This window comes from Sinocyclocheilus rhinocerous, unplaced genomic scaffold (genome assembly GCF_001515625.1).
Source record: "Sinocyclocheilus rhinocerous isolate Xijiao unplaced genomic scaffold, SAMN03320098_v1.1 scaffold1023, whole genome shotgun sequence".
NCBI lineage: Eukaryota > Metazoa > Chordata > Actinopteri > Cypriniformes > Cyprinidae > Sinocyclocheilus > Sinocyclocheilus rhinocerous.
This window is the reverse complement of record NW_015638986.1, coordinates 61,838-74,196: the sequence shown is the minus strand read 5'-3', so window position 1 is coordinate 74,196 and position 12,359 is coordinate 61,838. Positions and strand designations below refer to the sequence as shown.

At 44.3% G+C, this 12,359-nt stretch overlaps 1 protein-coding gene across 1 annotated transcript in view; it reads left to right on the top strand.

Annotated features, from left to right (window-relative positions):
- cacna2d3a (calcium channel, voltage-dependent, alpha 2/delta subunit 3a) overlaps positions 1-9,614 on the top strand; it is a 226,562-nt gene extending 216,948 nt beyond the window's left edge. The window contains exons 33-38 of the mRNA XM_016566342.1: positions 2,674-2,726; positions 3,440-3,495; positions 7,120-7,234; positions 8,587-8,699; positions 8,898-8,980; positions 9,429-9,614. Of these exons, the coding sequence (XP_016421828.1) occupies positions 2,674-2,726; positions 3,440-3,495; positions 7,120-7,234; positions 8,587-8,699; positions 8,898-8,980; positions 9,429-9,524 (516 nt within the window). The 3' untranslated portion in view covers positions 9,525-9,614. The remainder of the gene's footprint in view (positions 1-2,673; positions 2,727-3,439; positions 3,496-7,119; positions 7,235-8,586; positions 8,700-8,897; positions 8,981-9,428) is intronic.
- The last annotated feature ends 2,745 nt before the right edge of the window (positions 9,615-12,359 follow it).

Sequence of the window (12,359 nt, the reverse complement as noted above, 5' to 3'; positions counted from 1 at the left end):
TAAGGAACCTGATGACCAGATCATGCTTCCCTACCGACTTCCCTTCCACGGGATCATGGTTAGCAGCAATCGCAGCAACATAGACTTTAAGGGTGGAGGGAGACAGCCTTTGCTCCAACCCTTGCTGCAAAAAGGAAAGCACGACCCTGATCGGGCATTTCCGGGGGTCTTCTCGGTGAAATGAACACCACTCGATGAACAGGTTCAACTTCAAGGCGTAAGTGTGTCTCATAGGCAAAGTGATGGTGTCAACTATCTGCTGGGGTAGGTCACATATAACCTCCGTGTCCCGTCCAGGGACCAGACATGAAGTTTCCAGAGGCCCTTCGCCAGTAGGACTGCGATCTCCACACGCAAGACAGGAGCATCGGCCACCTTCACTGCCGTGAAGCGGATGTCACTAAACTTGGGGGGACGCCAAGCAAACTGAATCGCATAACCGAGGCTGATGGTCCGCAGAAGCCAGCGAGACGGGCTGGGTAGTGCTAGCCAGGCACCCAGATACCGTGCAAGCAGGACAAGCGGGACCAGCGGAACCACCGCCGTACCCGCAGTGGGGCAGCGAGGTGGAATGCAGGGACCCAACTCAAGCGGCTTGTGGGCAGACCGAAGAGGGTCTGAGTGTGCGATGCAACGCTTACCTGGTTCCACAGTTTGGCAGAGGGTGCGCGAGTAGGGCCTTTGTTGACGCTCTCGAACCAACCGCTGCTGCCTGCTGGCGATGGAGGAGGATGAGTGTGGTCCGGTGTTGGTCCATCCGTGACTCTCCGTTCCCTCCTTACCTGGTTCCACAGTTTGGCAGAGGGTGCGTGAGTAGGGCCTTTGTTGACGCTCTCGAACCGTCAGCTGCTGCCTGCTTGCGATGGAGGAGGATGAGTGTGGTCCAGTGTTGGTCCGTCCGCGACTCTCCATGCCCTCCTGGAACCCAGGGACAGAGAAAACCACTCTCTCGTCGAGATTTTCCAGATTCTCCACCCGGCCCTCCTCCGGGGGAGGGAGAGGTGCATTCACCATCCCCCAAAGAGCAGCTTCCTCCCTCTCTGGGTCGCCCGTCCCGGGGCCTCTTGCTTTTCCGCTCACCGCCAGGTTTGACGGGGGCCTGGATGGGCGGGACGGCCTGCCTATGCCCAGCTCCACGGCACCGCTTGCTCGAGACTGCTGCGGATGCGGCGCAGGAGTGGGGGCGGACGCAGGGGGCCGCCCTCGGCAACGAGCAGGCTGGGGCGCTGCGCTGCGCTCCTCATGCACCTCCGGTAAGAAAGGCACCGAGTCGGGGCGCTGAGAACCAGCGCAAGCCACCCCGAGAAACCAATCGTCCAACCTCGAGGGCTCGGGACGCGGTGGAGTTTTCCACTCGATCCCTACCCTGTCGGCGGCCTGGGAAAGCATAGCCGACATTTCCGGATCCGATTCAGGCCTTGCCACCATCCTGGAGGGCGGCAGCGCAGCCGAATCTTCCTATCCAGAGAGCTCTCCCTCCGATGCAGTGATTGACATCTGGTCGTCAGGAGGAGCATCGAAGGATACCGCTGGTACTCTCTTTGAAGAGGGCCCAGCGCGTTCCTTTGGCGGCTCAACTGGTTGCGAAGCGCTAGAGGAGCGATAGTCCCCCGAGGGTTGGTTCCCTGAGGGGTTTGCTGCCACCAGGACGAACACTGGATTGCAGCAGAGGCAACGGAGCTCCGCCCCCCCCTGGAGGAAACGGAGCCTTGCCCGCAGCTCCGAGATGGTCATCTTCCCGCAATGGGAACATGACTCAAATGCGAACGCCACCTCAGCGTGTTTAATGCCCAGACACGTGAGGCAGCGATCGTGGCCATCACTCGGCGCCAGGTAACGACCGCATCCAGAAAAGCACGGGTGAAATGGCATCTTTAAAAAGACGATCCGTCGTCTTTACAAAGACGCACCCGTGTAACCTCTTTTAGAGAAATAGGCTCTGTCAGGGAAATGCTCTTTTAGGTGCTGAGACGCACAGGGGAAATGGCCGCTTGCAGCACGAAAGGGGGTAGTGCAGCCTGAAGTGCACAACCCACTCGACACAGGAACGACCACCGCTGAAGCGCCGTCCGCCAACACAAGAAAATCCCTAGAGCGCACTAGACTCGTCACACACGATGCAGTTTGGTAGGAGCAGAACGATGTTGTCGCTCAGCTCCGAAGCGAGAAGCTGGTATGCGTTGCACCGGCTGCCTTTTGATGCTCACACTGTGATCAGCGGCAGCTGGATGCAATTATCGCATGCCAATGTGCATTGGCTCATTTAGTTTACACTCGAAGTGGATTGGTCTCTCTAAGCGAGATCCCAATTCGTCGGTCACCAACGTGACGTCGAGAGTGACCAACTGAAAGGGAACCAATTAGCTGTGCCATGTGATAATGACCCCATGTCATTAGGTCAGGTTGAGTTAGACCTGTCGGACTCTGTATATGTGCCTGGAGCTTACTAATAATAATACTACTAATGCTTATTTTCATATTAAAAAGATGAAATATAAAAAAGAATATTCAAATAAACACTGTGAATGCCAGTGAGCAAATGACAGTATAAGTGTTTATTTTTATGTCGTATGTATAACGGCCCTGTCACAAGCTTAACCAAAATGATGCCATAATAATTTAACTACTGTGTAACTCTCAGTGTTTGATTAGTTATTGTTCTTTTCTTTTCAGCCCTACTTTGCTTTATTTGCAGCTGTCCGGTGGCTTCTGACTGAATTTGTCATGTAAGACTCGTTTCTGTGATATTTTGAGATTTGGGGATTGAAATATGTGTATTCCATTTTCCATGCACATATCAGGACATACAACAACAGGTGTCTGTTTGACGTTTAGTTGAAAATATCTAAACATCCTAAAAATATGTATCTACAAAACTGGATACATTTGGTTTGTTTGAAATAATTGCAAATGTTTTACCAGTAGGAAAGGAATGGGAATAATTATCCTGGGAAAACATTTATTTTAAATATTTTTATGCTATTTTATAATTTTTTTTATGGATATTTGGATATTTTAATTCTAAAACAATATAAGCATAATGAATGATTTTTAGCAATATAATGTGATGGCACAAACAAAATTTACAAGTGTCATAGGCGGTAGTATCACATGGATGGGAATATGCTCATGGAAATCAAAATATTTTAAAATATTTTCAGATTTGCTTTAGTAATGACAACATTAAGTTTACAGTGTAGATACCAAAGTATTTTTATAATTATAATATGGTTTGCTTTTATAATATGATGAAGTGTCTCAGGTTGGAAAGCACACATAGGCCACATTAAAATAACAGTACTGTACTTCTCACTCTTTGTTTTGACCCCTTTTATCTATGTATTTCATTCATTCATTTATTCATTCATACATACATGAATTTGTTTCTCTCTTTTCAGCACTTGCTTTCAGTATTGTTCTCTTTCATTTGCTTTTGCAGATTTCTGGTTGAGTTCAACCTGTACAGTTGGTGGCACTCTCACCTCACCATTAAGGGTTTGTATGTTTATGAGGATGTGTGTGTGATGTGTTGACGGCATCAGATCTAAAAGCACATTATATGCACATTATATGTAAGTGAAGATTTCAGAAGGTTGCAAGATTTTTTGCATATAACTAGTGCTCAAGGCACAAGGTTGAGGTTTCAAATGTGCACTGACAACAATATTATGTGCTCCATTAATTGTGATTCCATGACTGTAGCTTCACACTGTCACCATGTGCAGTGCTACATTTCAGTTGAAGTAGAGTGATGTTTAGGGGTGCAACTCTACTCAGTCACATATAGCACTTAATACTGAAGCACTGACTGTGAGCCAGGCTTTATTTGCCAATATTATGGCCCAACCTCTCTAAACCGCCTTCAGTTGAATAAAAACTAATTTCTGCATTCTTTTGGAAAGCAGCAAATGACGAATTAACTCATGCTAATGCCAGCGGATGTTATTTGGAAAAAGGTGAATTAAGTACTTTTTGGATTACATAATAGAGTATCTTGTATGCAGAAATATGCTTTCTAGTGAAGCCACTATGAATATACAATTTTGCTGGCTGAAGCATGCAGCTCAATGCAAATAAAACGTCTCGGGTTACGTATGTTACTCTGGTTCCTCGAGGGAATCTGCAGATCCCCAACTCTCTTGAGAGAAGATATCGCCAGAAGGAAGGTAGTTTTGATAGTAATGAGGCGATCAGATATCTCCTCAATAGGCTCGAAGGGAGGCCTACAGGGAGCCTCTAGCACCACCGCCAGATCCCACGTGGGGACACAAGATCGTACCGGAGGCCTCAGCCTCAGCGCACCACGGAGGAAACGTGTAACTAGGAGTTGTCTGCCCACTGACTGGCCACCAAGAGGGGCGTGGTAGGCCGCAATAGCCGCCACGTAGACCTTCAGGGTGGAGTGGGTCAACCCTGCGGAGAAACGGGCCTGCAAGAACTCCAGCACTGGGTCGAGCTGGCGGTCTCCGCACCAAGAAGTGAAAAGTTTCCACTTCAAGGCGTACAGTCTCCTCGTGGAGGGAGCTCGGGATTGGAGGATGGTCTCCACAACCTCGGTTGAGAGACCGGAAGCTATGAGTTGTGCCCCCTCAGGGGCCACACCCACAACTTCCACAGCTCCGGGCGGGGGTGGATGATCATACCCTCCGCCTGTGAGAGGAGATCTCTCCTGACGGGAATCTCCCACGGAGCGCCGTCGAGGAGAGAAATCAGGTCCGAGAACCATACTCGGCCCGGCCAGAACGGGGCTACTAGCAGAAGACGGACCCCGTCCCGGCGCAATCTCTCCAGAACTCCCGGGAGCAGAGCAATCGGGGGAAAGGCATACAGACGAAGCCTCGGCCACGTCTGTACCATGGCATCCAGCCCCAGTGGAGCTGGAGGACTTAGAGAGAACCAGAGGGGACAGTGCGATGTCATGCGAGTCGCAAACAAATCCACCTGAGCTTGGCCGAAGACTCTCCATATCTGCTTCACCACCCTGGGGTGAAGCATCCATTCCCCGGGCCTCGGCCCCTGCCTCGACAGGATGTCTGCTCCCAAATTGAGGCGCCCAGGGATGAAAACCGCTCTCAGCGAGAGAAGTCTGCCCTGGGACCACACAAGGATCTGGTACGCTAGTTTGCACAACCGGCGTGAGCGCAGACCTCCTTGGTGGTTGATATAAGAGACCACTGCTGTGTTGTCGGTGCGCACCAACACATGGTGGCCTCTCAGGTCCGGGAGGAAATAACTCAGTGCGTGCAGCACGGCCAGCATCTCCAGGCAGTTGATATGCCACGTGAGATGGCGACCACTCCACAGACCACGGGCAGGGTGGCCACTCATGACCGCTCCCCAACCGGTGAGGGACGCGTCCGTCGCTAGCGTTACGCGGCGACAAGGAGTTCCCAGCACCAGGCCCTGAGACAAGAACCAAGGTTTCCTCCACATGTCCAAGGCACGTAGGGATCGCCGCATGACCTTGAACATGCGAAGCGGGTTTTCCCTCGGGGAGAACCCCCTGGTCTTGAGCCACCACTGTAGGGGCCTCATGTACAGCAGGCCAATAGGTATCACGTTGGACGCAGCTGCCATCAGACCCAGCAGTCTCTGGAAATGCTTGACAGTGAGTGACCGGCCTTCTCTGACTCTCGCGACTGCGGTGAGGATCGACTCGATCCGAGCAGGGGACATACGTGCCTGCATCGTGGTCGAATCCCACACCACGCCCAGACAAGTGGTCCTCTGTAATGGAGAAAGCACACTCTTCTTGGCGTTTAGTCTTAACCCCAGCTCTCTCATGTGGGCGAGAACGACATCTCGATGTCGAATCACCATCTGCTCCGACTGAGCTAAAATCAACCAATCGTCGATATAATTCAGTATGCGGATGCCCTGGAGTCGCAACGGAGCCAGGGCTGCATCCACACACTTTGTGAAAGTGCGGGGTGAGAGTGCAAGGCCGAAAGGAAGAACACGATATTGGTACGCTTTGCCCCCGAAAGCAAACCTCAGGAACTCCCTGTGACTGGGAAGGCGACCGAATTGACGGCGTCGCCAAACAGGCCAGAAGGCGCAAGCGGGGCGTCCATTAGGCAGACCTTGTCTCTCTCTTTCATATCTGACAAGGTCAGCCATAGATGCCTCTCCGCTGCCACCATAGCTGCCATAGACCTGCCGATGGCATGGGCGGTCTCTTTAGTGGCGCGGAGAGACAAATCAGCTGTCCTCCTGAGCTCGGTAACATCCTCAGATTTTACCTGCTCACCCTCATCTAGCTCTTTCAGCAGGTCGGCTTGGTACGCCTGTAACACCGCCATGGTGTGCAGACACGCACCAGCCTGACCCGCTGCCGAGTACCCTTTGCCCACCAGCGCTGAGAACGCTTGCGAAGGCACCCTCAGCAAAGAGTGCCTTCCGGGAGCGGAGAACATGCATCGGAAGACGCTCGCAATGCGGGCAGTCAGCTCTCTCAAGAGCTCTCTCACTCAGCATGCTCTGCTCCCAGGCAGACAACGCACAAACTGTGTGTATCCCCACACGTAATGAAACGCGTGCAGGGAGGAACACACAGTCTGAAACGCTGGCCACCTTCGCCCCTGCTCAAATGGTGTTTTTTTTTTTTTCATGTGCTTTAGACATAATTTCTTTTTCTATCTCTCTTTATTTTTCTCTTTCTACCCGTCACGCTGAAGGGCGTTCCCCTAGCGTTTCCGACGCAGCTCGAGTTCCTGAACAGGAACTACCGAATTCACAGAGACATGATATATTCAGAGCAAAAGGGAAAATGTGACCATGTTATTTCTAACAATTCACTTTTTTTTCCACTCTCAAGTAATCCATTTATTATTAAGATATGTAACGTCATAACGTAATTATATGTTGGTCACATTAAATTGATCATTCACAGAATCATGTACCTTACTAGATAATGTATTACATCTGTATGCATTCTGAGAAAAAAATCTATAGAAACAAAATGTATACATGTTAAGCAGATTCAACAGGAGTGCATGCTGGCATTCACGTCTGTCCATAATTGTTTACAGAATTTTCTGTCCCTAAAGTGATACAGATAAGCCTTGCCACAGAAAAACATTCGAAGCACAGTGTCTCTCTCTCTGTTTTTCTCTCTAGCTCAGAGAGGAGGCAAAACTATGTTGATTCCTTGTGATAAAGAGTATCCAGCATTCGTGTCTGAGCGCACCATTAAAGAAACCGTCGGGAATATTGACTGTGAAAGCTGTGTAAAGTAAGTGCAGTACTCCGACACACAATAATCACTTAAATTCATGCACAAGAAACCTATCGGACTGCGCCATCTAGAGTTTCATGCCAGAACTCTGTATATACATAAGACAGTTGGGGTCAGCTGAAAGATATCAGACAACCTTTATAGTCTGTTCACTCACATAGAATTGTTATTCGCTTGATTCAGAATTATATGTGAGTGAACAGACTACATTTACACTTATTGTATATACAGTGCCACTATCTTTCATACCTTGCCACAAATTTTGTTTGCTTGTTGTCTTTGTTTGGTCCACAGCATGTTGTATGTAGCAACAGGGTATCTGTCTACTGAACAACTTGCATTGTACATTTACATCATTAATTGCTCAGTTGACTATAATGAGTGATATAGTTTTGTTATGTGCATGAGTGAATGCTGTACAAGATAATGAAAGAAAGAAAAAGGGGCCAACTCAAATATGTTCTTTGTGTGTATTACATCATAACAGGAAGCTTGATAGAAGTTTATTTCGTCTGGTAAGAGGAAACAAAATACCAAATTAAAATAAAAGCCAAGTATTTGCAATCCTTGCCTTTATAACATTGTTGTAAATATTCAAACAGCTAATGTTGGAATCCTCTCCACTTTGTTGGCAATCATGAGTTTCTCCAATGCAGCAATTAGTTAAATTAATTACGAAACCATAAGATTAAATTTTAGTTGTCTTATTTTAATTTATTTATTTAATGCGTACTGTACATACCTTGGCTTTTCTATGTTTGGTAAGACTTTATTTTGATGGTCCCTTTTGAAATTCTGTTGACTATAAGTAACTTGCAACTACATGCCAACTAACTTTAGTCTTTAGACTATTAGTAGACAGTTAGGTTATGGTTAGGGGTAGTTTTCTATAAAGGTACAGTCTATGACAAAAATGTAGACAGCTTTTGTGAATTTTCTAAATTAAGAACTCATGAATTCCAACACAAGCTCAATGCTTCCAAAACAGACAGTTTTTGCAGTGTTACAGCATGTAACTCAAACAGCACAACAAAAGCCACCCTACTGATTTGAGGTCAGACTGACTGTAATATGCCATCATACATACATTGGTGACTTCTGTTACTAACTTTTATCCAAAGTAAGAGAAAAGACTATGCTAAAGAAAAAAAAAACTTAAATCTTTAACCTGTTTGCATTCAAGCAAACATGTGCGGTGTATGTCCAGTATATGTACACTTGTCTGCCTACATAGTGTACTGCCACCTGTTCCTACAGAGGACGCCCTCATCAACTCTTCTTATGTGGAGCAGATAAAAAAGTCATTTGAATCTAATTGGCTGTCTCCCCTCTTGTCTTGTCTTTCCCAGATCGTTTGTTATTCAGCAGATTCCCAGTAGTAATCTTTTCATGGTGGTCATTGACAATACATGTGACTGCAGCGACTTTGGACCTGTCAACATGGACCCCATCGAAATTATGTATATCCTTAATAAAAAGACAGTTTTCTTAGACAATTCCAATTAACCCTTTATTTTAACTCGCACTGATATTACAAACAGCAGACTAAAGCAATGCTTTCTTTTTTTAGACACTGTCTCTGTGGTCAATGTTTTCCTCTGTTTTGAAGTGTCTTCTTTGAACTGTCTTTTGTCATGTTTTTCCCTTAATTTCATTGCACATAACGAGTCTCTGAAATGTGAACGGTTGAAGTTTCAGAAGGAGAGAAGGCGACCAGACACGTGCCACCCCTTCCATCATGAGGTACAAAAACAAATCAAACTGAGCTGAATGAATGGATTGCTAAAGAGTTTTAGCTGCACACCTGTAACAGAGGTACAGCAACTATAACCATTCAGTGCAGGTATATGTTATTTGCACACCAGTCCAAATTGTAACATGCGTTATTTGCATTTGATTGTATTCAATATTTCATTATTTTTGCAAGCATTTGTAATAGCCATTCCTAGGCACCATATTGTGACATTTAATAATCTACAACAAAGTGAAGCTTAATTTAGAGTAATAATGAATAGAATAATATTTGATTACTACAACAAATCATATGCGAATCTACATTCCATTTCTGCAACTTCATAGGTGAACATTGGGATCAATTGTGCATTGATGGCTTCCTAAAGAATTTTCCAGGTTTTTGACACAGTCATAGAGTTTTGACACGCCATTTTGTCTCTATTTGATCCATCTGCAGGAAAACTCAATGGAGTGTGGTGGTTCTGTGGGCTTGACTCCATCACTAACATCTACAGTTTTTATAGTCCTGATAGTCACCATCTTTCCCAGGTGATGAAAACAGATTTTGACCCATACGTCCACCTCGGTCATGCCAGTTTCACTCGGTCCAGCATGCAAAAATTGATTATATAAATATTTATTTTACATTACAAATCACTTGATAGACAGCTACATAAAGCTTTTTTTTTTTCTTTTTAATAATATTGATATTTTATGTACACGTAGATAATAGGCAACATTTTACACATAAGGCTACAAGAGACTGATTACTGTGCTAATTAATTGAATAAAAGTACAATTCATAAATATCTACAAATAAATACAATTGTGTCATAAAATCAGCTTTTTGTTCTGTAATAAGTATTATAATTTATGATTTCCAGCCAAATGACTGTGATAATGCAATAGTAAGTATACAAAAGTTGATGTTCTAAATGAACATTGCCTTACAAAAAAACATACTGCAGTTTGTATACTTTTGAAATAAAATCTTTAAAAAAATACAAAGAGAGCAAAGATGTGAATTGATGTTTGATATTTATTTATTTATTTATTTGTGTGCATTGCCAGTGTCTGCTTATGTCTCTAAAAATCTTATTTCCATGGCTTCAGCAGGCTGGTTTGTAAGACCTGAGTCTTCTTGCAGGCTTTAGGAAGGTATTTCATATTTGGTATGTTTCTCAAAACCTCATAGGGTTCCTCCCACTTGACAAGCTGCCAGATGTTGGCAAGTGCAGTAAAGTCAGGCAATACACTGCAATTTCAGCAATGTTTTGTTAAATACTAACTCTTACTGAAGTAAATTGCATGTGATGTAAAGCCAAAGCTCACAATTTATGTGCTCAGACTATATGGTCCTATCAGCGAACTGCGACTTTTCACACTATACTTGTGAAATAAACTCATGGAACAACTTCTGTGAACTATGCAGATCCATACCACACACTATGTCACCATTTTTGACACTGTGTCACCCAAAGTTTAGGGCTATCAGTTCGTACCTCTTGTTCAACTGTGAGTTATCTTCACAAGGGGCAACCAAAATGTAATGTATGTCAGAAATTCATGCAAGCCTTCAGCAAGACCTTCTGGCCAGAAACTTGGGTCTTATCATATATTCAGATAATACATTCATACATGCATACATACATATATACACATCTGACATGAGAACAGAAAAACATTTAAATAGTAAGACTTAACAATAAATAATAATAATGTGTATGAATCTGGAACAGTAGATTTATGTACAGATTTGTGCATTATTTACTCTATATAGAACTGTATAAATAAAGAGATATGCATATGTATTTGCATAATACTTGAGAAAGAGGCAATAATTAAAGATGGAGAATGAATTACAGAAATGAATTACAGAACACCGGTGATGATTCATGTGTTAACTGTTTAAGCTGGAGATGGCATGGGGGAAAAACTGTTTTTATGCCTAGATGTTCTAGTGCACAGAGATCTGTAGCATCTGCTTGAGGCGAGAAGTGCAAACAGGTTGTGTCCGGGGTGAGAAGGGTCTGTGATGATGTTAGCTGCCCGTTTCTTCACTCTGGAGTTGTACAAGTCAAGGTGCAGGTGCAGGTACACACCAATGATCCTTTCTGCTGTCCTAACAGTCCGTTGCAGTCTTCTTATATCTGATTTGCTGGCTGACCCAAACCAGACAGTTATAGAAGAGCACAGAACCGACTCAATAATAGCGGAGTAAAACTGTGTCATCTGTGCTCAGCATGAACACATTTAATAATCATTTTATACAAGTTCAGTAAAGTTAGCAATATGTGACTTACATTTTAGACATAATATTGCTTGTTTTTGCTCAATTTTGCCAACGAAAATAGTTCCAAACAAAGATCATAGCACTGTTTTGTGTCACAGTGTTTACTTACTGAATGAATCAGCTTTTTGAACGAATCGGTTGAATAAATGATTCAGTGATTCACTCATTAACACTTCAGCGATCTTGCGTCCTTGTGTTCTCGCTCTACGTCATCATTAACCGTAGCAAGTACAGAGGACGCATGAAAGTTCCCGGATGTGTTCTTGATATCGAGGGTGCATTGAGTGCAGACTTGAGAGAATCAAGCCATTAGAAATTCCAAAAGACGCTGCGGGCGTCGGAAGCCTGCAAGCTTTAAACTCGCTCTCGCAAATACTTGACAGCTCTTGAAAGTAAACATGTATGGTTTTGTTTTGCTTAATTTTAATAAATGTATAAGACCCGGAGAAAGTCTGCAGTATTTTTATTGGCATATTAAAATGAATCTTAACATAGTCATAGTTAAACATATAACACTGTAAAATAAAACAATATACAATTATATGTAAATAATGTCTATAATAGTATGAAATGTTATGACATTTGTTTGTAATGTTATGTTATATTTATGGTTCACTGGCTGCTGCTTATGCTGTGACTGTGGTCAGTTAAGCAAGAACGCAGCACATCTCAATTCTCATAAGGGTGCGTTCTCTGTCCTCGCGTCCTTCCGAGTTTGTTCTTCCAAGGAAGCTTGGCAAGACCGGTCTCCACAAGAAAGCAAGTCCGTTCTTTGCGTTCTTGGAATTGAGAAACAGCCAAATACTTTGTACCTGAATGAATCAGCCGTTTGAACGAATCGGTTGAATCTCAATGACTCACTCATTACCAGTCACTTGCTGCCACCTACTGGCAGTTTTAATTTCTCATTTCAACTATTTGTTTCATGTTTTAAATCATTTCAAATAACAGTATTCAACATTTTATGTTAAAAACAAAACATTATTTATGCATCTGTAACTGCAGGTTAAATGCATCCATGTCTCCTCTGAGATATATTAAACTGTGTAAATACATCTAAATGCTATTTCAGATGCAGATTCCAGAAATGTTTTC